At 53.8% G+C, this 25,490-nt stretch overlaps 3 protein-coding genes across 6 annotated transcripts; all 3 read left to right on the top strand.

Moving 5' to 3' along the window:
* The first annotated feature begins 403 nt into the window (after positions 1-403).
* Positions 404-5,153, top strand: LOC124967169 (kallikrein-10-like). The gene is made up of 6 exons (XM_047529255.1): positions 404-520; positions 1,003-1,107; positions 1,937-2,114; positions 2,773-3,047; positions 3,543-3,676; positions 4,085-5,153. The coding sequence occupies exons 2-6, from the start codon at positions 1,017-1,019 to the stop codon at positions 4,235-4,237; spliced, it is 831 nt and encodes a 276-aa protein (XP_047385211.1). The 5' UTR covers positions 404-520; positions 1,003-1,016; the 3' UTR covers positions 4,238-5,153.
* A 2,690-nt stretch (positions 5,154-7,843) lies between these two features.
* On the top strand, positions 7,844-13,376 carry LOC124967221 (kallikrein-9). 2 transcript variants are annotated; one of them, XM_047529305.1, is made up of 5 exons: positions 7,844-7,984; positions 8,115-8,271; positions 10,770-11,038; positions 12,103-12,239; positions 12,563-13,376. In XM_047529305.1, the coding sequence occupies exons 1-5, from the start codon at positions 7,942-7,944 to the stop codon at positions 12,944-12,946; spliced, it is 990 nt and encodes a 329-aa protein (XP_047385261.1). In that variant the 5' UTR covers positions 7,844-7,941; the 3' UTR covers positions 12,947-13,376. The 2 variants fall into 2 exon arrangements, with proteins under 2 accessions (XP_047385261.1, XP_047385262.1); XM_047529306.1 differs by having other exon boundaries at positions 10,773-11,038; positions 12,563-13,372.
* A 492-nt stretch (positions 13,377-13,868) lies between these two features.
* Positions 13,869-18,724, top strand: Klk8 (kallikrein related peptidase 8). Of its 3 annotated transcripts, none has more exons than XM_047529226.1 (6): positions 13,869-13,955; positions 14,311-14,385; positions 14,913-15,072; positions 15,272-15,534; positions 17,207-17,340; positions 18,526-18,724. In XM_047529226.1, exons 2-6 carry the CDS (start codon positions 14,316-14,318, stop codon positions 18,679-18,681), a joined length of 783 nt encoding a protein of 260 aa, XP_047385182.1. In that variant the 5' UTR covers positions 13,869-13,955; positions 14,311-14,315; the 3' UTR covers positions 18,682-18,724. The 3 variants fall into 3 exon arrangements, with proteins under 3 accessions (XP_047385182.1, XP_047385184.1, XP_047385183.1); XM_047529228.1 differs by having other exon boundaries at positions 13,885-13,923; XM_047529227.1 differs by having other exon boundaries at positions 13,934-13,955; positions 14,289-14,385.
* The last annotated feature ends 6,766 nt before the right edge of the window (positions 18,725-25,490 follow it).

The following is a 25,490-nucleotide window of genomic DNA, read 5'->3' as shown; positions in this document are numbered from 1 at the left end:
TCTGTCCATCCATCTATTTGATCTCTGCCTCCTGCCCCTTCTGCAATCTGGCAGCTCTCACCTGTCTCTCTAGGTGTGCATTTTCCTGTTCATTTCCTCTCTCAGAGTCTGAACACCATCGCCTGCCATCCCACCACCCAGGCTCCCTGAAGACATGGCACCCTGCCCCACCACCATCACCACACCTGGAAAGACTTCTGGAAACAGGAACCCAGGCTATCCCCAAAGAATCCAGCTACAAAAGGGGTGTTTGGGGCAAAGGGAGAAGCCTGTATTCCAGGGCCCCTCCCAGAGCAGGAATCTGGGGCCCAGGTTGGGTGCCAACCCCACCCACAGAGTAATTAGGCTGAGGGAAAAAGAGGGAGTGAATCCCCCGGGGCAGGGTGGGGAACTTCCGGGATCTTGAGAGTTAAAAGGGAAGGTCTGGCCAGGGGTCCCTGGACAGAGGATTCTGACAGCCCACACAGCAGGGCAGGGGCACCTCCGGTTCTCCTTCCTCCTTTCTACTGACGACTCCCAGGTGAAGCGGGATGTAGCCCACCCGCGTTGGGGAGCATTAGGAGAGGTCGGGTGGGGATCCTCAGGCCTCGGGCAGGAGCCCTGTCTGAGCCTTGATTTCCCTATCTGCGGGACGGGAAAGTTTCCCAGCAGTGCAATTTAGGAAGAGGGCCCCACTGGCTCCAAGTGTGGGATCCCCACCCCACCTGCGAAGGAGGGCGAAACCCGGCACGCAACGTAGCTGGCCACCAGGGCCGCCCGGGCTCTCCGAGTTCTCCCCCTCAGGCATAGGGAGGACGGGAGGAAGCTACCAGGGGCGTCATTAGAGCAATTGCTCCCATTAGGACAGTTGGGACCCGAATCGCCAGTTCCCCCGCCCCTGTGGTGGTCGGCTGCGGGTTAAACGGGTCGCGGCAGTCTGGGGTGGCCCAGGCAGGGCGGACAGGCCCGTGAGGTGGGGGTCCCAGACAGAGCATCTGTTTTAACCCGCCTCCTGTCCCCCAGCCCCGGTCCCCGCTATGAAACCCTCGCACCACCACCTTTCCGCTGCCTCTGGCGCCTGGGCCCTGATGAAGCTGCTGCTGCCGCTATTGATGGCGCAACTCCGGGGTGAGACGGGGAACAGGGGGCGGCTGGAGAGGCCGAGACCGAGGGAGGAGTATGCGCTCAAGGGCACTCACCTCGGCTCCCTTTGGGAACCCTGCACCCACCCTACGTTCCGAGCAGGGATCGCAGCCGTGTCTGCGGAGTCCCTTTCCTAGTCCGGCCCCTGGGTGTCTTGCCCCATTCAGACCCTGTTCTGTCCTCGCCGCAATCTTTCTGCTCCCTTTACTCGGCCTCATTCTGTCCCCGCCTCTTCTGACTCTACCATATTTTGTCCCAAGTGTTGCCTTGACACTTTTTGCCCTCTCCCATTTTCCAGTTCCGTTTGGATATTCCCATCCCTCCTCCGCCGACTCGCCCCTCCGCTTAACTCCGGCCCGGGTTCTAGCCACGCCCCCTCACCGGCCCACCGCGTTCTATCTCCGCCCCCTTACCTCCCGCCGCGTTCTATCTCCGCCCCCTTACGGCCCGCCCCGTTCTAGCCCCACCCCCCTAACGTCCGCCTCAGTCTGTCTACGCCCCTTTCCACACAGCAGCTCTCCAGTGGCTCCGCTTCATCGCCCCTTGGTGTTAGGCTCCCGCGCTACCTCCGCTCGCGCCGCGTCAGTTTGCCAGGTCCCTGCCCCTCCAGACCCACCCTATTCTGCCATCGCCTTGCTCTGCTCCATCCACGTGTCTTTGCACTTTCGCGCCTTTCTTCGCTCACTTTAATTGGTTCAAGCAGTTCCCCAGTTCTCCACTCCCTAGTGCTCTAACAGCGCCCCCCGCAGGCCAGTCCCCAGACTCTTCCTTCGGGTTCTTATTTCCCGCCCCGTCTTCTCCGTTCTTTTTTCAGCCGCGGATGCGCTCCCCGTAAATGACACGGACTTGGATCTTGCGACCTTCGGCGCCCCGTGCGCGCGCAGCTCGCAGCCCTGGCAGGTCTCCCTCTTCAATGGCCTCTCATTTCACTGCGCAGGCGTCCTGGTGGACGAGAGCTGGGTGCTCACTGCCGCGCACTGCTGGAATAACAAGTAGGGGACGCGTCGGAGTGGGTGGGCCAATCCCGGGGAGGGGCGGGAAGGGGAGGGACACTTGGGTCTTTCCCAGCTCCCCAAGGGGTTAATCATGGAGGCCTTCCTGGAAGTGGAGAGGTAGGGCTTGGCTGTGGCCGCCAGGGGGCGGTGTAGTCCTTCTCAGTGTTTCCGGGTCCATCATGCCTATCCAGCTGATTCTCCCCTTCCATTTGGGAGTAGGGAGTTGTATGTAAGAGGCAGAAGTCAGGGTCTGATGTAGTCAGGAGGTTAGAACTAAATGATAATGCTCACCTCAGGTGTCCCCACCCAGGGAGGAAGGACCAGATGTCATTACAGAGACAGGACCAGATGTCATTACAGGACCAGATGTCTTTACCAGAACCAGGCCTCCAGCCCTCAGTTCCTGCAGAACCCAGGAACCCATGCTCCCCACGTCCGGGAATCCAGCCCTCAGGCCCCACTCCCGTTTCCAGCCTCTTCCTCCCTAGGTCCCAGGATTCCCAGCCTCCCTGTTCCTGATAGCCGCTTCCCTCAGACCCCTCCTACCTCAGGACACAGCTGTGGGCCCCCACTCCCTGCCTTCACCTGCTCCCCAGGGACTCAGAGCCCACGCTCCGTGAAGGCTTTGCCTCCCTACTGGCTTTTTCCTCCCCAGGCCACTGTGGGCTCGAGTTGGGGACGACCACCTGCTGCTTCTCCAGGGGGAGCAGCTCCGCCTGGCTAGCCACCCTGTTGTCCACCCCAAGTACCGCCAGGGCTCAGGCCCCATCCTGCCTAGGAGGACAGATGAGCACGACCTCATGCTGCTGAAGCTGCGCAGACCCGTTGTGCAGGGGACCCGCGTCCAGACCCTGGAGCTGCCCCACCGCTGTGCCCAGCCAGGAGACCAGTGCCAGATCGCTGGCTGGGCCACCACATCTTCCAGGAGAGGCAAGAGTGGGGGCTCTGAGGCTGGCACCTCAGGGAGGAGGGCTGGGCCTGGACCCCTGGGTCTGAGGGAGGAGGCTGGGCCTGGAGCCCTGGGTCTGAGGGAGGAGGCTGGGCCTGGACCCCTGGGTCTGAGGGAGGAGGCTGGGCCTGCACCCCTGGGTCTGAGGGAGGAGGCTGGGCTGGACCCCTGGGTCTGAGGGAGGAGGCTGGGCCTGGGCCCCTGGGTCTGAGGGAGGAGGGCTGGGCCTGGATCCCTGGGTCTGAGGGAGGAGGCTGGGTCTGGACCCCTGGGTCTGAGGGAGGAGGCTGGGCCTGGACCCCTGGGTCTGAGGGAGGAGGCTGGGCCTGGACCCCTGGGTCTGAGGGAGGAGGCTGGGCCTGGACCCCTGGGTCTGAGGGAGGAGGCTGGGCCTCCACTAGGCAGTCTTGCATGCAGATCCCTGGGTCACAGAGGAAAGGCTGACCCCTGGGATCACCTGCATGTGCTCCCATCAGTGAAGTACAACAAGGGCCTGAGCTGTTCCAGGGTCACCATCCTGAGCCGTAATGCATGTGAAGTCTTCTACCCTGGGGTGGTCACCAACAACATGATTTGTGCTGGACTGGACCAGGGCCAGGATCCTTGCCAGGTAGGGACTGACCAGGAGGAAGGAGATGGCCGTCCCTGCCCCCACCCCATCCCCTGCTCCATCCTCACCCCACCCCTCCCTGGTCCTCATCCTCTTGTCCTGTCCCAGGGCTCAGCCCCTTGCCCACCCTCCCGCTGTCCTGTGTCCCGATCCTTCTCCACCCTCACCTACCATGAGCCACTGTCCCAACCTCAACCCCAACACATCTCCTTTCTCATCTCCTGACCCCACCCTGGACCCCAAGTCCACCTCCATCCTCACCCCAGTGCACCCCAACCTCACACCTGATTCCAGTCCACCCTGGCCCATCATTATCCCACCCAGCTCTAGCCCCACCCAGCCCCTTCCCTCCGCCTCAGACCCTGAGTGGCGGCTCTCACACTGGGGTCTCCCTTCTCCCACCTGCAGAGTGACTCAGGCGGCCCCTTGGTGTGTGACCAGACCCTGCAGGGCATCCTCTCCTGGGGCGTTTACCCCTGCGGCTCTGCCCAGCACCCGGCTGTTTACACCCAGATCTGCAAATATGTCCCCTGGATCAAGAAAACCATTCGCTCCAACTGATCCAGCCCTGGAGACCCCTTCACCACCTGTCCTCCTCCTCTGCCCTTCCTCCCCATCCAGCCAGATCCTCTGTGTCTGCCCACCCATCTGTTCCCCTGTCCCTTCATTCCCCCGCCACTCCTGTTCTCTGCTCACACTGGAGCCCAAGTACAGAAAGTTGTGGCAAAGGTTTGTTTGGGAAAAGCAAGGAACCTGAAAGTCCCTACTGTGTGACCTGGGGCAAGCCAAGTACCCTCTCTGAGCCTTGGTTTCCTCACCTGCAAAATAGGGACAATGAAGTGCCTACCTCTGAAATGCACTGTGAAGAGCAGGTGATGGACCGTGTGCAAATCTTTATGATAATTGTCATTTAAGCCTGAACAGCGTGTGGTGAGCATTGACTAAATGGTACCTGTTGTCATGACCGCATCTTGGAAAAAGTGTCTCTGTCCCAGGGAGAAGAGAGTCTGGGGTAGCCCTCTCTCCAAACCCCCAGCCCTGCTTCCTGGCTGATGGGAGAGTCATTCCCTGCTCTCCTGGGGGGGGCTCCGGAAGCAGCTGCACCTCTTCCTCCTTCCCACCCTCTAGTTCCTGCTTCCAGGTCCAGTCAACAGCCCCTCCTGTCCCAGGAGTGGTGAGGCTCCCTCGACTCATCTGGCTCCCTCTCTGCCTTCAGGGGGCCACTGGAACTCAAGGGAACTCACTCCGGGACCAGAGGCTGGAGCCTCAGTTCCTATGTGTGTGCCCAGAAGCCTCCCTCGAAGGTTTAGGGGGAAATCTTTGATTTGTTATTAACTGGCTTGGAGATTTTTGTCCTGAAAGCTTGGAAGGAGAGATTTTTTCCTCTTCCTGAAATTATCTCTGTGTAAATATTTCTTTGCTGGGGGCAGGGTGGTTATACACAGAATCCAGGAGAAATAAATGAATAGATGTTCGAGGGTCTCGGCTTTGCCTGGACTTTGGAGTCTGAACTTGTAAGTTATGACCTAAGTCGCATGTAAACATAGCAGGAATCTTCCACAAGGTGCGGATTCCACTGGTTTCCCCTGTCAAACACCAATTTATTGAGCATCTACTCTGTGCCAGGCCCCATGCTGGGTGGTGGGGACACAGTGGTGATCACAAGGTCCCTGCCCCCACAGAAGATTGACATCTGAGGTCTGAGCACATGGTAGGTTAGACCCCTTCCCTCCCTTGCCTCTTCCTTGTCCCACCCCAGTAGCACACCCAGGAAATGTCAGTCCCGTGTATCAGCCAAGTTTGTCACCCAAGGATCAGAAGCAAAGTAGGTGGGAACTTGGGGCTGGACACATTTCCAGGCAATTCATCCATTCCTTTACACACTCCATGATGTTTACCCAGCCATGTCCTAGGCCAGGCGCCGGAGATGAGTCTGACTAAGCCCTGCCCTCAGGAAGCTGTTGGTCAGGTCCGGGAGGCAGGCAGGACTTACATTCTTGTCATTCAGGTCTCCATTCAAAGGTCACCTCCTCTGGGAGACCTTCCTGGTTGTGCTGGAAAGGGGTCCCATTTTGGTCACCAGTCCCATTGCTCTGTTTCTTTCACAGCATTTATTACAGCTGGAATTATCTCATTTATCTGTTCACTTGATAATGACTGTGCATCCCCCCCACACACAGAGTCCATGGGACAAGGACTCAGGTACTTGTCCACCGTGTATTCTAAGCACTTCTATGGTGCCTGGCTCAGAAACCATTCAGCACATTGTTGAATGAACAAGTGACATAAATTGATCAGTTGGTGCACCATGGAGCATCTGAGGACTCTGCCTGAAGGAGCTGGGGAAGGCTTCACATGAAGGGATATTTGTGGGGGGTTTTAAAGGATAAGTAGGAGTTCACCAGCTAGAGAAGAAAATGCATTCACTATGGGACCTTGAGCCAATTATTTGAATGCTTTCTCTACTTCAGTTCACCCCTCTGTGAATGCAGATACCTGCTTGATTACACGCTCATGAGAATTAAGTGAGATACTATACATGAGCAATATACCTTACACTAGGAACAGAATGAAGATAGCTTTTCGGTATTCTTAAAAGCAGTTAGTTGGGCTTTCATCACACAGTGGGTCCTTTTGGAGACGGAGTAATTGGCCATGGGCAATACATGCTCTGATGAAGGAGGTGTGAACTCTACAGGGGATGGACAGCCAGGCTTACTGAACACCCACCACGAGTCAGGCTCCGGGTTCAGTATGTTAACTCCCTTAGTCCCCCCGCCACACACAACCCTGGTTATTACTGCTACTTAAGAGAGGAGAGGGGTCCGGTGACTTGCCCTAGGTCAGATGCCTACCCAGTGCCAGCAAGACATTTGGACACAGATGGTTCAGTTCCACCCAGAGGGAGCCCATCCCAGCTGATAAGCCTGTGGCCAGTGGGGAGTGGAAGGGGCTGTGAGTGCCCAGGGAAGCAAAGGTTGATGTGCCTGGAGAAGTGAGAGAAGGCACCTTGGTGGAGGGCCGCTGGGTCTGGAAGGATGAGCAAGAGTTCACCAGATGAAGGAGGATATGGAGAAAGACATTCACTCATTCGATTGACATCTCCTGAGGACTCCCGTGAACCCAGCCCAGAACTGGGTGATTCTGGGGACACAGAGATGAGTCAGACCTGGGCCTGGCTCCTCAGGGGCTGCCCCACTGGTGAGAAGAAATGGGGAAAGAGGCCAGGTAGAAGGGGTGATGGGAAGGACAACGGAGTCGGGAGGGGAGAGATGGGTGGGGAAGATGCGGCAAATGTTCTCGGGATTTGGCAAAGATCAGCTGGTATTGAGAGAGAGGTAGGGGGCTTGGGCCCAGGCAGGTGGGGCACTCTGGTCCTTGGGGTGGTGGGGCTGTGGGGAAGGGGCAGGTTGTGACCGGAGTGGATTAACCCAGCTGGGACCAGGCTTCTTGACCTTGTGGAAGGCACCCCTGTCACGGTGGGACAGGGCCCAAGACCCGGGGGCAGGGAGGGTTCTGTGTTTGTGGGGTTCCACGGCCTTGGCCTGTCTGGGTTCTGCTCAGTCTTTCTTTTTTTTTTTTTTTTTTTTTGCGGTACTGGGGATCGAACTCAGGGCCTCGTGCTTGCAAGGCAAGCACTCTACCAGCTGAGCTATCTCCCCAACCTGCTCAGTCTTTCTTGTCTCCTCTCACTGGGGCCCCCCTGGCTCTCCATGTCCCCTCTTGTTTCTTCCTCTCTCCCCTGACACCTCACTGCACCTACCTTGGTCCTTCTGCCCCACCCTACCTTCTGGGCAGTCCCCTGAAGCTCCTGCAGCCAGCCAGTGGGGTCAGGCCTGCTCACCAGCCCAGCATCCAGAGTCAACGGGCCTCCATCTGGGATCCTGCCTTAGGCATCTCCTGCCTCCTCCAGGCCTTGAGAGATTCTGGATCCAGACCCTGCAGCCCCAGGTCAAGGGGAAGAGCGGCCCCTACTCTGAAGGCTCAGAGGAGCCCCCCCACCACACACCAGCACCCCTTCCCCATGAGGCGGAGTTCTGGTCCAGCTAGGGCCAGTTCTCCCAATAGGGGGGACCCTGGGCCCACCGCCCCTGCCAAGGTTCCCCCACCCCCTGGCACAACCCCAGGGTTTCCCCTCCCCCAGGGGCATTTCCCAACCCTGATTAATCATTGGGGCGGCCCCAAGAAGGAGGAAGGAGATGCAGGGTGTACCTTAAAGCAGCGCAGGTGCCAAGGCAGGCTGAGGACCCGTGCGCCCCGAGGTCATGAAGCTGGGATTCACCTGGGCTCTGCTGTCCCTGCTGGCAGGTGAGCCCGCCCGCTGCCCTCGGGCTGCGCTCCCCGCCCCGGCTCCTGCACCCTGCCCTCCGGGCCCAGCATCCTCTCCCAGGCCCTCCCTCCACACCGCCTGTCACTGACCCCTTTGCTCCCACCCCAGGGCAAGGCTGGGCAGACACCCGCACCATTGGGGCGGAGGAATGTCGCCGAAACTCACAGCCCTGGCAGGCTGGTCTTTTCTACCGCACCAGACTCTTCTGCGGAGCGACTCTCATCAGTGACCGCTGGCTGCTCACAGCTGCCCACTGCCGCAAGCCGTGAGTGCCCCCGGCCCGCCATGCTGGGCAGGGGAGTGGGGAGCAGGAGAGGGTGGCAGGTGGGGGCCTCCTGGTGGATCACAGAGGGACCTCCATTTCTGATCCCAGAAGTCCAATTCTTAGGGTCAGGAGGGGTAGCTCCCCAAATTCTGCACTTCCAGAGTCCTAAGGTTCTAAGAGTCTAAGACTCGAAGCTTTGGCTCTTAAAATCTTAGACTCTTAACCTGAAAAACCCAGAATGATAGAGTCCTGAAAGCTTGGACCCTTGGAATTCTAGAACCACAGGATGCAAAGACTATGAGAATCTCCGGGGTCTACCTCAGCCAGCGGGGTGGAAATGTCCTGCCAGCCACACGTGTAGCTGAAGTTTTCCTGTAGGCATGTTAAAAAAGTAAAAGGAAACAATTTGACTTGATAAGAGATTTAATTGGACATACTCAAAACCTTATTTCAAAATGTAATTACATTTTAAACGATGAGTGACATAGTTTACTCATTTTTTTTTTTTTGTAGTAAAGCTTTGCAATCCAGCGTGTATTTTATACAAATGACACATCTCAGTTGGGATAAGTCACATTTCAAGTGTTCAGCGGCAGTACTAGCTAGTGCAATCCTAGAATCTTGGGTTCCAGTGTTTTGGGCTCATGGAATATTGAGACTTAACAATCCTGGAATCTTTGATTCACAAATACTGTGATTCCAAGAATTCTAGAAGTCTATTTTCATAAACGTAGATTATGATTCAATACCTCAGAATTCCATAATTCCAGAGTCTTAAAACCCAGAAAGCTTTAACTCAGAGAGCTGGGAGTCTTAACCTCTTTGAATTCTAGGCACTTAATTTCTAAAATCATGGGTTTGTGGGATTCTAGAATAATGAAATTCTAGGGTTTTGTTTTTTCTTTTGAAGTCTTGGGACTGAACTCATTAGGCAAGAGCTCTGCCACTAAGGTACGCTTTTATTTTATTTTAAATTTTAAATTTCATTTTATTTTTTGGTACTGGGGAATGAACCCAGACATTTTTATTTTTTTATTTTGAGATAGGATTCCACTAAGTTGCTTAGGGCCTTGATAAATTGCTGAGGCTGGCCTCGCACTTGCAATCCTCCTGCCTCAGTCTCCCAAGCCACTGGGATTACAGGTGTGGGTCATCCTGCCAGGCTGAAATTCTATTCTTATCATTCTCAAATATTAGAATACTAGACTCTTTGGGTCTTAGATTTAATACAGATCATTTAAAAATCCTGGACTTTAAAAAAATCTGTCGTTGTAGCATGCCTTTATCTTATTTGTTTATTTTTTAGCAGTACTAAGGACACAGGTTAGGCAAGCGCTCTACCGCTGAGCTATAGCTCCAGCCCAAATCCTGGACTTTTTAACCTACAGAAATACAGGATGTTAGAATCTTGGATCCATAAAATTCTAAAACTTGAGCCTCTGAGAGTCCTACAGCCATGGACAAATGGGTGTTAGGACCTTGGAATTCTAGAATCTTGGATTCTGGGCACTCTAGTAGAATCCAAGGTCTATGTGATGCAGGAATCCTCCGTACCAAATCTCTGAACAGAGGCCATCCTCTCTGTTCTAATATCCTTCCCTCCAGGAATGAAGTAAAAATGCTGGTTCAGGATGCTGTGTGGGAATTTCCCATCATGCATTGCTCCACAACAGGGTCTCATTTAACTCAAACCTGTACCTTGGACTGGGGGAACAATGTTTGGATTTAGCCCCAAAGACAAAAAAGGAGAGAGACAGAGATATGGAGACAGAAGAGATTTGGAGGCAAGGATTGGGGTGCAGGGGCTAAACTTCCCCAACACAGATCAAGACCACAGGGTGGATAGGGGGTCAGAGACAGAAGTAACATCTCACACTCCCTAAACCCCAAATTCTTAGTCATGAGTCTAGTGCCTACCTAGGTCAGGGGTCAGAGGTGGGGGATGGACAGGTAGCTCCCTGCAGGGCCTCCACCTGTTCAGAGGACGACCTAGAACAGAACAGGTGGGCTGGGATACAGTGAGAGGGCTTAAGGTTAGGCCTCAGGAAGAACTGCCTTGCGGGTAAAGGACATGACGACAGAAAAAGCCTGAGGCCATGGATGACCCCCAGTTGGGAGATTTTCCATATTTCATCCCTCTCCATGTACCCACACCCCAGAACACTTAGTCACCAGACTTGTGGGCGCAGGAAGTGGGGTTGTTATGTATGGTTGTAATTGTGTGGTCTACAAGGTTCCAGGGAACCCAGGTCACCACTGGAGCTCTAGGTGAGGCAGGAAGGACAGTGGCTCACTCAGCATGGTAGGCTATGAGGGGGAGTGGTCAGGGGAGGGCTATACAGGCAGAGGCAGACAGAAAGCGGAAAGCAGAGACCCGGAGAGGGTGCATGGCTTGTGAAGAGTCACACAGCACCCTGATGGACAGGGAAATAGGACTGGGGTTGATAAGACACCCACCCCCAACTTCCCTCTAACCTGACCTCTGAAGTCTGTCCCAGCAGGTACCTGTGGGTCCGCCTTGGGGAGCATCACCTCTGGCGGTGGGAGGGTCCAGAGCAGCTGTTCCGGGTCACAGACTTCTTCCCCCACTCCGGGTTCAATGAGGACCTCAGTGCCAATGACCACAACGATGACATCATGCTGATCCGTCTGCCCAGGCGGGCACATCTGGGTCCTGCTGTGCAGCCCCTCAACCTCAGCCAGTCCTACGTTTCCCCGGGCACTCAGTGCCTCATCTCAGGCTGGGGAGCAGTGTCTAGCCCCAAGGGTATGGCCTTGCCTGTGACACAGCCCAGAGGTCTCAGGCCCAGGGCTGGGCTCTGCTGCCCCTCTGCTCTGTCCCCCTTTTTACCTCTATCCTCTCCTCCAAACACCTACCTATTCATCAAATCTAAAATACTATAAAGTTTAAGATGCATAATTATTTTATGAATTGCTAAGAATGAAAAAAAATGCAGTTGATGATTTGACCTCATGGACTGGAAGACACATTCCAATTCCACAGACATTTAATGTGAACATACGTGCATCTTAAAATTGCAATGAAAACCTCTGCCTCTCAGTCACACACTGGCAACCCGTTAGCCAAATCAGGCTTTCTCTGTTAGTAGTAGTTTTCAAATTGTCTTTTAAAATCAATCTGAATTTGTTGCTGCCAATATCTAAAACCGGACATTTTATAAAGCCAGGTTTCTGGATGTGCTTGAAAGTTTTAAGGAACCTATAACCCACATCCCTGGAGCACCCTGGGCAGAATGGGTAGAGGCTGCCCTCTTCAGACAAGCACTCCACCCTACTGGCTGCTGGTTGGCTGCACACTCCCCACCCTGCCTCATATTCACCCAGCAAGTCCTCTGATGCTGTGCATCTGTGTATCCGTATCCCTATCTGTCTCTCTTGGATGTGTTTTACCTACCTCTATCTGTAGCCAGTATCTCTATGTCTGTCCCCCGCCCCTCTATTGTCCTGCCCCTCTCATGTCTCTGGGTCTGCTTCTCCATTTTATCATGGCCTCCTCTGAGAATCTCCCTTTAAAAGGCCTCTCCCTCCCTCCATGGTCTATTTCTCTCCAAGTGAGTCTCTTTTTGTCTCTTGCTCTCTGCAGCTTCCTCTTTCTTTCTTTGGCTCTTTTGGTCCCCCCCCACACACACACACCCGTTTCTCTTACATGCTATGACTGTCTATGTCACCATCTCTTGTCTCCATCCTTGAGTTTATGATGTGGCTCTGTGGGTCCTCCAATGGAAAGGCTGCAGGGAAGATTCAGGAAGGGGGATTTCTGGGTTTGCTGGGGGCAACTGCTCATTTTCTGTGGATCTTTTTCCTAAACAGTGCGGTATCCACTCACACTACAGTGTGCGAACATCAGCATCCTGGACACCAAACTTTGTCACTGGGCGTATCCAGGCCACATATCAGACAGCATGATATGTGCAGGCCTGTGGGAGGGGGGCCGAGGCTCCTGCCAGGTAAGACCCTGTTGAGGGGAAGAGGCGATAGGCCTGATGAGTTTGCTGGGTCTTGGGGAGAGGACAACTGGAACTGCAGATTCCTAGAGCTATAGGAGACTGGGAGGTGGGGGGGGGGCACTGAGTCCTGGGGAAGGAGAGTGCTAGGAGCTCAGAATGCCAGGTCCTGGGGGGAGGTGGGTCTCAGAGCTTTTCCTCCTGGGTCAGAGAGGAGAGACTGGAGACCTGGACTCCTGGGTGTTGAGGACCCTGCGGGGCCTTCTCAGGAAGAGGAAGTGAATAAACAGGCGTTAACAGTTCCTCTGCTCTTATTTCGCGCACAGGGTGACTCTGGGGGACCCCTGGTTTGCAATGGGACCCTTGCAGGTGTGGTGTCTGGAGGCGCTGAGCCCTGCTCCAGACCCCGGCGCCCCTCTGTCTATACTAGCGTACGCCACTACGTGGACTGGATTCGAAAAACCATAGAGGAAAAACTGAGCCCTCACGCTAAGGAGGACTGTGAGAGGAGGGTGGACGCGGACCAGGAGTTACTACAGGGCTCCAGCCTCAATGGTCTCCGCCTTGACCTCCAGCCATGCTGGAGACTAAGCCCCGGACGCTCAGGCTGCGCGCCCTCAGGCTCCGCCTCCGCGCTAAACCGCGATGTAGCCACACCTCCTCGGAGCTGCGCAGGGACACGCCTCCGCCCCTCTCGGCCCTATCTATGACGTCACCGAGAACAGGCGTCATCCCACGGAACTGCCCAACCATGTGGCCCCGCCCCATCGGACTTTACCCAATGGGACGTCACTTTTGGACTCCGCCCCCTTGGGCCCCGCCTCCATCGGAGATCCCGCCCCCTGTGATGTCAGGGGCACTATAGCTCCGCCCACGTGGAATTCAGACCCTGCTGGGCTCCGCCCCTCGCGGCCCTGCCCTGGGCGTGTCCTGGATTTGAATCCTGGCGCGGACCCGACGGGGAGGAGTTGGTGGTCTCCATCCTTTCAGAGCCACTGGATGATTTTACAATAAAGAGGGGAGCCGCGCCTTCCATCTGCCTGCGCTGTGGAATGAGGGGGGGCGCTGATGGGTGGCGAAGGGTATATGAGGGCTCTGCCACCGAGTTGCAATTCCCCCTTGAGGCTAGTAAGTCCTGCCTGACGTCGGTCTCCATCATACCTATTGCAGCAAGGCTCTTGAGTGCTGCTTGGGCTGGTCCCGCCGCCCCCAGGGGAAGGGGAAATCAGGTCACGGCGCTTCCCAAACCTGCCTTCCCAGATCCCGCACCTCGAGCAGCGGGCGGGCCCGGTCCGCCCTCAGCACTCGGAATCGAGAAGACCCGCCTTTCTTCCGGGTTATCGGACGCAGCCCCCTCCTCCCACAAGAATCAAGCTCCGAGTCCCTCCTTCCAAGAAACAAAATTCAGCCCCAGCACGTCCTCCCTCAGACCCAGGGGACCCGCCCCAGCACTGAGCACCTTTCTCTCTTCCCTCGGTTCAATATTCCAACCCGAAGTCCCTCAAGATTTCGTTTCAGCCCCTCCGCCCCTCGTCACACACACACCCAGGGTTCCCTGATGCATCCCCAGCTCGGGTGCGGGAGGAGGCGGAGCAGAGGGCGGGGATTCCCAGTTAAAAGGCTTAAGAATCCTGTACGCAGCAGACAGAACCGAAGTACGGGGCCTCTTCCACTGAGCCCGAAATCAGTAGGTGAACCCCGCCCCCTGGATTCTGGAAGGTGAGGTGCAGAGGTATTCAGACACAGGCCTCAGGCCCAGGGACCCCTCCCCATCAGGGCCCAGGACCCCAGCCTCAAACCCCTCCTCTCCTTAGATCCAGAAGTTGAGGACCCTAACTCCCTCCTTCCTCGGAATGTAAGAATCTAGTCCCCAAGCCTCACCCAGCCCCATACTTAGCTTCAGAAATATGGGCTCCTGTCTCCTTCTTCCTCAGACTCAAGAATCTGGATCCCCAGCCCCTTCCTGGTACAGGACTCACAACAACTCCGGATTCTCTGCTCCCTCCCCAACCCCAAAATGCTAGGATTTCAGGCTCCTCCTTCCTGTCTCAGCCCCACCCTCTCCCTCTCTCAGACACCATGGGACGACCCCCACCCCTTGCAGCCCTTAACTGGAGGATCCTGCTCTTGCTGCTGGGAGCCTGGGCAGGTAGGGGGACAGGGAGACCTTTGAAGGGGTGGGGGTGGAAGGCAGCAGTGGTGCTGGGAGCCTGGGTGACAGCTGGGTGGGTACGTGGGTGCGTGTGGTGGCATGGGACTGAGAAGCGTGTGACATGGTGTGGGAGCCTCTGTGGGCTTCCTGAGTGGGGGTGGAGGTGTGGAGGACATGGCCTGGCAGTGAGTTCAGTTCTGCTGAAAATGGCATCAGTACTTGACAGGGGCGCCTCCTGCCTGCGCAGACACACGGGGGAGTGTCAGATGAGGACCTGTGTGAATGCATGTGGAAGCATGTGGATGCGCATTGGGGTGTGTGACTCATGTATGATGACTTGGGACCTTCAGCGAGCGTCCACACGTGCCTGACTGGCAACGTGTGGTTGCCAGGTTTCATGCGTGATGTCTTGAGGACAAGCATGCGGAGGACTGTTTGTGTGTCCCTTTAAACCCACAGTGGTTTCCCTGGCCCTGGCACTGGCCCCCGAGGGTGGAGATCCAACCCTGTCCCTCCCACTGCAGGATGCACCAAGGCACAGGGATCCAAGGTCCTGGAGGGCCAGGAGTGTGAAGCCCACTCACAGCCTTGGCAGGCGGCCTTGTTCCAGGGCCAGCGACTGCTCTGTGGGGCCGTCCTTGTAGGTGCCAACTGGATCCTCACGGCTGCCCACTGTAAAAAATTGTGAGTGGATCTCTGGGGCAGAGGTGGGCTGGGGTCTGAGGGGGTTGAGAACTTCACTCAGGAAGGAGAAAGCTGGACCCCCCAGTCTGAGGGAGGAGGGCCGGGGTCTGGACTCTTCAGTCCTAAGGGAGGAGGTGCTGGGTACCCCAGGACGCAGGTACTCCTGCCTGGGTACCCATCTACCTCCCACCACTTACAGGAAGTACACAGTGCGACTGGGTGATCACAGCCTGCAGAGTAAAGACGGGCCAGAGCAGGAAATGTCAGTGGCTCAGTCCATCCAACACCCCTGCTTCAACAACAGCAACATGGATGACCACAGTCACGATCTGATGCTCATCCGACTCCGTGGTCGGGCAACCTTGGGGCCCAAAGTGAAGCCCATCGACCTGGCGGATAAGTGCGCCCATGTTGGCCAGAAGTGCACCATATCAGGCTGGGGCACTGTCACCAGCCCCCGAGGTAGTGGGCTTGGCCACTACTGGGAGGGAGAAGAGGCGGTGGTTGGCCTAGCGGACCCTGAGCCATGGGAAAGGCACGGCTCCCGCAAAAGATAAAGAAGGAAAGTTCTTGTGATGTTGAGATTCACCAGGGGTGCACACTGGAAACCTTGACAGGAGTGGTGAGGGAAACAGTAAACCAACAGATTGCTAAGTGGGCTCCAAAAACAACCCAAAAGTCCTCTTTGGGGTAGACAGCACCATCTTATAAAAACTTCATTGTATAAGATTTTATATAATCTTCACGACAGACCTGGGATCTATGGGCTGCAGGAGCCCAGGAAAGCAGTTTCCTCAGTACCTTCCCCTATAGAACCCCAGAAACCCAGCCCCATCCGCTCTTGCCCTGATATAGGAGTCTACACCCTTCCTCCCCCAGTACTCAGTAGTCCAGGTCCCCAGCTCCCCTCTTACTCTGGGTCCAAAAGTCTGGACCTCCATTAAAGCCATCCTTTTGGGACTTGAGAATCTAGACAGCCCCTCACCTTACTTCACAGTGAAAAAAAAAAAAAAAAAGATGGGGCTCAGCTCAGAAGAATGGGATCCTCCAGGAAGTGGCAAAGCAAGATTCAGGTCCCTGCATGTCTGACTCCTGTTGCAGAGGAGATGGGTTGCTCACGAGTCCATCCAAACCACAGCTCTTCCCCTTTCCCTGGGGAAGTCCCTTCTCATCTCCCAGCCTCACTTTCCTCATCTGCAAGTTGAGAGTCATCATCCCAGAGACTCTGCAGCTCTACAAGGGCTTAGGTTACATCTGTCTTCTTCTTTGGTGTTCCGAGTGCTTGGGCGAGTGACTGGTACAGAGAAGGTGCTCAACAAATATTCGTTGAATGGTTGAGGCAACAACAAAATGAAGGAATGCGTCTCTCCTTCAAAGAGTTGCTGTGCTCACGTGAGATTGTGAGCATTTCACGCTAAGCACACAAAGGTTTTTTTCTCAAGACTGCTCCTCGCAGGAGATTAACAGGAAAGACGACTTCCACTTTCAAGCATTAATTCAACACTTATTTATTGAGCACCTAGCATGCCCCTGGTGCTGTTGTAGGCACTGGGCATTCAGACATGAACAAACCATAGCACCCTGTGCTTATAGAGTGTGTTGCCAGGTGAGGGAAATAGTAAGTAAATACACATAAAATATCAGGTAGAGTTAAGAGCTATAATGAAATATCATGGAGGGTCAATGTAGGGCATGGTAGAGGGTTGGTGTTTTAATTAGAGGGGCCAGGAAAGTCTTCTAGGATGGAGTGACATTTGGAAGGTGGAATTAGCTAAAATTGAGCCCCCACCCCTACCCTGTTGGTCTGAGGGCAAGTTGACTAGACTGAGAGGATCAGAGGTGTCTTAAGGGGACATCACAGCCCCCTCCCCCCACTCACCTGCCTTTTGATTTGAAAATGTTTTAGGACAAGAAACAAAAGATATGATCAGAGGGACACACTTTAGATGGAGAAAGACATGTCTGTGGTATTTGCAGGGGGCACAGCTTCCTTTGATGTGTCTAGAAGGAATGTGCCCTGGGGAATGTTCTGGAAAACTCCCCCAGCGCAGCTTCCAGTGGTCGAGGTGGGGGTTAGAGCCAGATGGGAATGGAGGGAAAGGGTTGCTCTATCTTACCACCTCTTCCTCCTCAGAGAATTTTCCTGATACCCTCAACTGCGCAGAAGTACAAATCTTTCCCCAGAACAAGTGCGAGTCCGCCTACCCAGGGCAGGTCTCAGATGGCATGGTCTGTGCGGGCAACAGCAACGGGGCTGACACCTGCCAGGTGAGCGACTTCTGAAATCTCCCTCATCTCCAAGGCCCCTCAGGTAGTGGTTCCAGTCTTGAGGAGGAGACCCCAAAGAATTAGTGCCCAGAGAGGTTGCCCTAATCCCTACAGAGAGGGAATGAGGCTCAGAGGAAGCCAAACTCCCCCTGAAGTCACGGGGCATAGGGATCAGGAGCAGTGGATGTGACTGCCGTCCTCTTGGGAACCCTTGCCTGTAGGGTGACCTGAGGAGAGGGGGGCTCTGGAAGGTGAAGGAGATATCCACCAAGGGGACAGAGTCTGAGGCTAGAGGTTAGGCTAGCTCCCTGCACCCTCCCAGCCTTAATTCAGGAATCTGCTGGCACCGGGCAGGAAGTCAGCCACTTCTCTCTCCGACCTGCCTGGGTTCCCAAGGATGGCTCCCTTCTCCTCTGATTGCTTCCGTGCCGAACAAGGCTGCCTTGCCAGCTGGCCAGGGAACGTTGGCTTTGACTTTAATGCCTCCTCAGTAAGCTCTCATCCCCTCCTCCTAGGACATTTTTTTCCCTATTAGCTGTAACTCCAGTCTGGGGTCCTCCGGGTTCCCTGACTTTGACCCCTTCATGAAAGCCCCACCCCCGTCACTACTGATTGGCCCCTGAAGGCAATGCTTTCTTCCTCATTGGCCAAAAATGAAGTCATTTCCATCAGTGATACTGCGTCGAAAGCCAAACTCTATGAATTCTCCATAGTCAATGATTTCTTCCTTGAGGATCTGGTGTGTGTGTGTGTGTGTGTTTCTGGTGTGTGTGTGTGTGTGTGTGTGTGTGTGTGTGTGTGTGTGTTTCTGGTGTGTGTGTTTCTGGTGTGTGTGTGTGTGTTTCTGGTGTGTGTGTGTGTGTGTGTGTCTCCCCACAAGAACTCTGTTTCTTTCTCCCATCTTTGGCAACTGGAATCCGTGGAGGAAACAGCTCAGTCCCCTGCATTTGGCATTTGGTCCCCACGTCTTCTCTCTGGGTGGAACCCTAGAGACGTCACTCTTTCCTCACTGGTCAGGATTTTGGCCCTCGCCCTTGGACATCCTGTGTCCCCGCCTTCTCCCTCCTGATTGGTCTCCGGGGGCTTTGGCTACAGGGACCAATCCTGCTGAAGACCTGGTCTTCAGTGCTGGGTGCAGCCGCAGGAGAGACTGTGGGCGGCTAAGGCGTCTGGCTCCCCCTCTAGGGCGACTCCGGAGGCCCGCTGGTGTGCGATGGCGTGCTCCAGGGCATCACGTCCTGGGGCTCGGACCCCTGCGGGAGGCCTGAGAGACCTGGGGTCTACACCAACATCTGCCGCTACCTGGACTGGATCAAGAAGACCATGCGAAAGAGAGGATGATCCTAGGGGTACCCTGGGCCTCCAATAAACCCCCCAGACTGGCTGGTTCCGTGCTTGTCTGTGCTTTGTGGGGTTGGGTCGGGGGAGGTGCTGCACCCTGCTGGCTAGCTTGGCGGGAGATCTGCAGAGACTTGGACCTCCTGGCCACTCTGGCCATCCCACGGCCTGAAGCGACCCCCCGCCCCAAGGACTTGGGTGAGTGGGAGCATTTTTCAAGAGAGGAAAGACGTACCAGAATTTTTAAATATCCAGGAGGCTGACGTGATAGATAGTCTTGAAAGGTTTTATTCCCCGTATTTTTTATTGGTGCATTAATAGCCGTACATAATGATGGGATTTGTTATTACATATTCCTACATACACACGATATAACAACACAATTTGACCAATGCCACTCCCAGCACTCTCCCTCCCTCCTCCCTCCCACCCCTCCCCCTTTCCTCTGCTGATTTCCCTTTGATTTTTATGAGTTCCACCCCCACCTTTCTTTTCCTTTTTCCTCTCTAGTTTTCAAATATAAGAACATACCTATGTCCCCGGAAAGGGTTTTCATTTAGTTGTAGTCGTTGTTGTTCTTCAGCAGCTAAAGTGTTACAAGGTTTAGGGTTTTTTTGTTTTTGTTTTTGTTTTTGTTTTTACTTTTTTCAATTGTGAAATCTGCACAGAGAAGAGTATGGAAATACACGAGGAGACCAGGTATTTACAAATGGACACCTGTGGAACTGGCAACAGGTCAAAAAATACCCGCCAGCCCCCAATATCTAGAAATCCTCCTCACCACTCAGAGCTGTCTTGGGGCATCAACCATGGCTGGAGGAAATGACATGTGCCCAATTGAAGTGTGGAGCAATGGGCACTTTGGGGACCGTTCATTAGAGCAAAGGCCTAACCCTAATTGTCTTCGGAGGGCTGGGGTGTGGCTCAGTGGCAGAGCATTTGCCTGGCATGTGTGAGGCCCTGGGTTCCATCCTGAGCATCTCAATAAATAAATAGATAAATCTTGTCTTAGGAAATGGTGGGGGGTACTTAGTATGAGGACATAAACAGTCACTCTCCTAGGATTTCAGATCACATTCTTATAAAAGAGAATTGATTTTTCCATTCACCTTTTCCCCTTTAGCCACAGCATAGGTCACTGAGTGGCCATTTGTTTGTATTCTAGTCCTTTCCAATTGGTGGCTATGTGGAGTCACATGAGAGGCAACTTGGCCACTCAGGGCTGTTGGAAGGTCATTCTCCACAAGGGGTGTGGGTGTTTGAGATGTCTTGCTCACAGCAATCTCCAAATCCAATTGGTCCAGCTGGAACTGGCTCCACCCCTGGATCCATCCTTGTTGCTAAGGATAAAGCATGGGACCCTGTGACTTGGCTTCAGTACTTCTTCTGGCCTGGTGGGCTGCTGGGGCTGGGGAACTATGAGTGGCAGTTTTGCCAGAACTACAGGGAATGAAGGAGCATCTCCCCTAAAGAAGTGGGGTGCTGCTCATGAAGGAAGGGAAAAGGGAGTTCAGAAAGTCAGAAACAATGGGCCGTCAGAACCACAGGCTGAGTCAGGAGGTACTAGAGTCACAGTGTCCAGGGTCCCTCAGGGCAGGGCACAGCTGGCAGGATGATCAAATGTCAGTTCTCACATGTGATCATGTGCTGCAGGATGAGTCACCAGACAGGTTCAGGACATGGGTCAGAGGGCGACGGAGGTATGAGGCCGATGTCTGGGTGGGACTTAGCAACAGGTGCTGGGCCTAACCCTGCAGGGCGCAGGGGCTCTCACCAACATGGGGGCATGCATCATTAAGAGACCCAGGGGTTCTGAGTCTGTTTTGAGACCGACGAGACTCAGAAGGTATTTGAGGGTGGAACAGGGAAACTTCCTTCTCAGAGTATGCATTGGTGCAGGGGGAACTGTGGGCTTTTCAATCCCTGACATTCGAATTCTGACCCCTCTTGCTCCTGCACTTTGCTGCTTTGCTCAGAGGACCTGACCTCTTAAACTTCCATTTCCTCATTTGTAAAATAAAGATGTCAATCCTCACTTTGGCTGAATAAAGATAAAGATAGAGATAAGATCTGAGAACGCTGAACACACACCCCTGTAGGTAGAGCTGAGCAGCAAGCTGCTTCCTTCCCTGGATGATGGATCAAGGGAGCTGATACTAACCTGGAGCCTGTGGGGTACCTGTCAACTTCCCATCATCTTATGCAATCCTCAAGGAGTCAGCTCTGTTGGCTCCTACTTTAGAGAAGGGCAGTATGAGGCTCAGGTAAGAGAAGCCACTTTCCAGAAGTTGCAGGGTGAGCAACGGGGACTCAAACCTGGGCTGGACCGACTTGTGAGCCACGTTTTTTGTGAGACACCCCAAGGCAGAATGGCTCAGAGATCGAGGGAGGACTGAGCACGAAGGCAGTGGGTCTGTGGGTGCAAGAGGTTTGCAAACTAGTGTTTGTTTAAGCCTCTCCTATGTTTTCTGGTCTGGGTTGGGTGCTAAAGAAAACAACCCTCAGTGCCTCTGTTCATGAAGACCAGTGTTTAGCAACAAAGCCAGATTAAATAATTAAGGCCACAGCTTCCAGAGTCACTGGTATGCCAACCACATCTGGTGATTAAGGAGTGGCTGACAGGGCTCCCGCCAGCATAGCACCTTTCCTTTGCAGAGGAGGCAGGGAACTGAGGGATGAGAGGATCTGGGATGAACATTTGGGCAGGAGATAGCAAACCGGAAGTCTTGCTAAAAGTCCTCTATTTGGGAAGCCAGAAAGGACAGATGCAGGTGCTGGATGATGGAGCTTTGAAGGCACATGGCCTGGAGTCTGCCTGCGCTTGTTTGGGGAGCTCAGATCTGGAAGGTTGATGCTCCCCAAGGCCAGGGTCCAAGTTCTGGGATCTGCTGTTGGCTTTGATGAGAGTAACGTCTCAGGGCTAGTGACTGGGCCTGAACTGAATTAGCCAGGCACCCACATCAGAACGCTGTTAGTTGGCAGACTTTATTTTTGAGTTTGTGTTTAATGTAGGATCAAGTTGTGTAATGTAGGATCAAGTAATGTGTATCAAGTTGAAGAAGTGACAATGGAGTCGGGGGAGAAGTTGGAATGGAAACCAGGGTCAGAATCAGACTGGAGATGAGAATCGGGGTGGGATTGGGGTCAGGGTGTTGGGACTGGTAGGGGATGGCAGCTGGGTGGATCCATGGGCAGGACATCAAGTGGGCTCCCTGTAACAACCAAGGTGGAGACTGAAGTCTGAGTTGTGCCTGGGGCAGGTTTGGGATCCAGGCTCTGGTGATACTTGGTGTTTGGGTCCAGGCTGAGTTTGGTTTATGGTTAGGGGTTTAAGGTTCAAGGTCAAGGTTAAGTCAGGTTCAGGTCCTGGTCTGTGTGGATATTTGGAGACAGGAACTCAAGTCAGGGTTGAAGTTCTGGGTTCAGGTAGAAATTGGGGTTGATCAACGATGGGCAGGACTTGGGGTTATGATTGTGTAGGAGTCAGGTTTGGGGTTCAGCCCAAGGCTACTGTGAAGATTGGTGTTGGCATTAGGGGTTAAGCTTGAAGTTGGCGCCGAGGTCTTTCTCCCTCTGTCAGAGCAGCTAGCCACACCTGCCAAGCCTGATCTCCAACAGCACCCACAAGAGGCCAAGGTCTCAACGTCTTCCACTCTGCACATGTCCACTGTGGGCTTGGACCTGTTGGTTCTCTCTCCTGAGTGCCACTGGAATCCATGCACTTGCCATCATCTCGACCTCCCAATGTCCTCATCCAAGTCACCACCGTCCCTCACCTAGACAGAGCAATGACTTACTTCCTCATGGTCTCCCAGCATCTTCTCACCCCCGCCCCCAGTACAGCAGCCAGAGTGACATGTTGAAAATACAGGTCTGGTTGTGTTATTCTCCTCACCAAAGCCTAATTCGTTCTTCACTGTCTGCAGGATGAAGTCGGACTCTGCGACACGAAGGCTCTCCGTGGCCAGGCCCCTTCTCTCTGGCTCTGAGCTGCACACACCGCCTCCAGCGCAAGCCCTTGGCACTTGTGGCTTGCTCTGTACAGTAGGCCCTCCTGGTTCTGCCTGGATTCTTCTAGCGGAAGCTTGCTATTCTTCCAATGCTCAGCTCATTGTCACTTCCAGGGTCAAAATTCCCCAGATGTGCTTTCACAACACCTGCAGCTTTCCTTCAGAGCACAGCGAACAGCTGCAGGTTTACATTTGCTTATTCTGAACTACTTGACGTTTGTTCTTTTGAATGAGACCCGCAGCTCCTGGAGGAAGGGGGCTCTATCCAGATCTGTGCATGTGTCCTCAGCACCCCCAGCAGGCACGGCTGCTGCCTGACACACACTGTTAAGTGTGTGAAGGATTGGGTGTCAAGCGGGCTGTGGGAAGATGCTGGAGGAAGAGTTGGACCCAAGAAGAGTGGCTTCAAGAGAGGGATTCAGGGCTGGGGAGATAGCTCAGTCGGTAGAGTGCTTGCCTTGCAAGCCCAAGACCCTGGGTTCGATCCCCGGAACCGCAAAAAAAGAAGAAAAAAGAAAAAGAAAAGAAAAAGAGAGGGATGCAGAGGAGCCCTGGATTTGGATTCATGGCTCCAGCTCAGATCTGGGACCTGAGTTGGGATTTATAGGCAACACTAAGGATGAACTTGACTGTGAGGACCAAGCGATTCTGGCCCGCACAGGAAGCCTGGGAAAGCCATGCGATGAAAGGGCTGCACAGCTGACTGACTGCCCCCTCAGCAACCTCAGGGAAGACCCAGCACATGATCTCTGGCCACCTGCAGTGGTTTGGCTTGATCCTCTGGCCACTTCCTCTCATGGTCCCCTCACGCAGTTCCAGAATCTGTATCCAGAAGAGACACCATGTAGTGGGAAAAAAAAGACCCCTGCCAGTGTCTCTTTGTGAAAATTAGGATCTCTTTCTCAAAAGTGCTGGGGATCTTCCCCTCACTCCTCATTGGCTAGAACCATGATCACATGTCCATTTTTAAACCAGTCAGCAGCAAGCATAATGTGGCTTCCACACTTGGATCCTCCAGGATTATGGCCGAGAAGCGACTAAAACATTATTCAAAGAGCCAGGTGTTGTGGTGTATGCCTGTCATCCCAGTAACTTGGAAGGCTGAACAGGAGAATTGCAAGTTCAAGGTCAGCCTGAACAATTTAGTGAGGCCCTATGCAACTTAGTGAGACCCTGTCTCAAAATAAAAAAAATTAGGGGCTGGGGATGTAGCTTAGCTGGTAGAATGTTTGCCTTGAAAGCACAAGGTCCTGGGTTCAATCCCCAGTATTGCAAAAAATAAGTAAATAAGTAAGTAAGTAAATAAAAATTAAAAAATTTAAAAAGGGGGGGGCACATTCCCAGTACCCCAAAAAAAAAAGATTACCCAAAGAAAACCAGAATTTGCAGAAGGAATAAATACCTGGGTAGACATAATGTCTATCACAGGTCAGATTACAGGTCAAAGGTGGAGTTGGGTGGGGGGGACAGGACTGAGAGCAGGTTTGGACTCAGGGTCGAGGACTGGATCACATTTTGAGTCTGATATAGAAATTGAGGTCAATTCTACAATTATGAAATTGTGTTGAAGAAAGAATCCAAAAATGGTTCCCATTTGAGTCTGACCTTCAAGGCTCCTGGTCAGCAGAGTCCTGTTCTATCTCTGCCTCGTCAGCCCCTCTCCCCACCCAGCTCTAGCTGCAGGCCACACTGGGCATGTGCTTGTCTAACACCTGCCTGTTCACTCCCTGGGAACTCCTGCTCCAGCCCCAAGTAGCCATGCTGATCCTTTCTATCACCTCCTTCAAGTGCAAATGCCACCTTCACCAGGAGCCTTTGTAAACATCTTTCCTAATCTTAGAGTACAGAATCCTGGAGGGCAGAGGGATCCATGACCTTTAACCCTCTTCCCTACTTTCTCAGAAGTTGGGGGGGTCTTCCCCCGACTCCTCATTGGCTAGAACTACATCACATTCAATTTTTCTCCATAGCACTCGCCACCACATGACAAATTCTGTATTTCCTGAGCTTATTTATTTTCATGTATTTATTGTGGGATCTCCAACCCACCAGAGCAGGCAGTTCCCTGAAGGCAGAATTCTGTCTTTGTCATGGCCCCAGTCCCCAGAGCAGTTTCTGGCACACAGTAGACATCCAAAGAATGAATGCAACCAGCAAAGATGAAGAAACCAAGTTTTCCCCACATTATTACATTCAAAACGTTGCAAGCGAACTTTGATGTGAAGCAGATTACATAAGTCACAATACCAAAGCCATAGTGTGGAATATTATACAACACTAAAAAGACAGGGGAAAAGATCTCAAGGGACTGGTAGGGACAACTATTCTTATTTTATAAAGTTTAAAAAGGTTGCATTAGATAATGTTTACTACAGACTTTTTTTGTTACTTACACATGCTATAGAGAGAAACCAACATGATAGGATTAGAAATAAACACCAGAACACAGACTCAGTGGTTTACAGTAAACCTTCAAGGCTCAAAGGCAAGACTGGGATCCAGCCTGCATGGGTTCCCACAGGCTGGTCAGCCTGAGGGTAGAGGGCCCAGGCCACCCCTGAGAGCAGGTGACGGCAATAGAACGGCCCCAGAGGAGGACCCAGGACAGAGCCCGCCATAGTACCTTGCCCCTCTTGAATCCTGCTCCTGCTCCTCAGGCCCTGCACTGGTCCCTCCCCATGAGCAACCAGCAGGGGTGGTGGGGCCAGAATACGCGGGGGCGAACTAAGTGGGTGCCACCCAGCCTGGCTGCGCGAAGGAGGGTGGTGAGGCAGCCCCAGGGATTCCAGATAACCCTAACTG

Source organism: Sciurus carolinensis, chromosome 16 (genome assembly GCF_902686445.1).
Source record: "Sciurus carolinensis chromosome 16, mSciCar1.2, whole genome shotgun sequence".
Classification (NCBI taxonomy): Eukaryota; Metazoa; Chordata; class Mammalia; order Rodentia; family Sciuridae; genus Sciurus; species Sciurus carolinensis.
The sequence above is the reverse complement of the archived record's forward strand: the minus strand, read 5'-3'. Positions and strand labels throughout refer to the sequence as shown.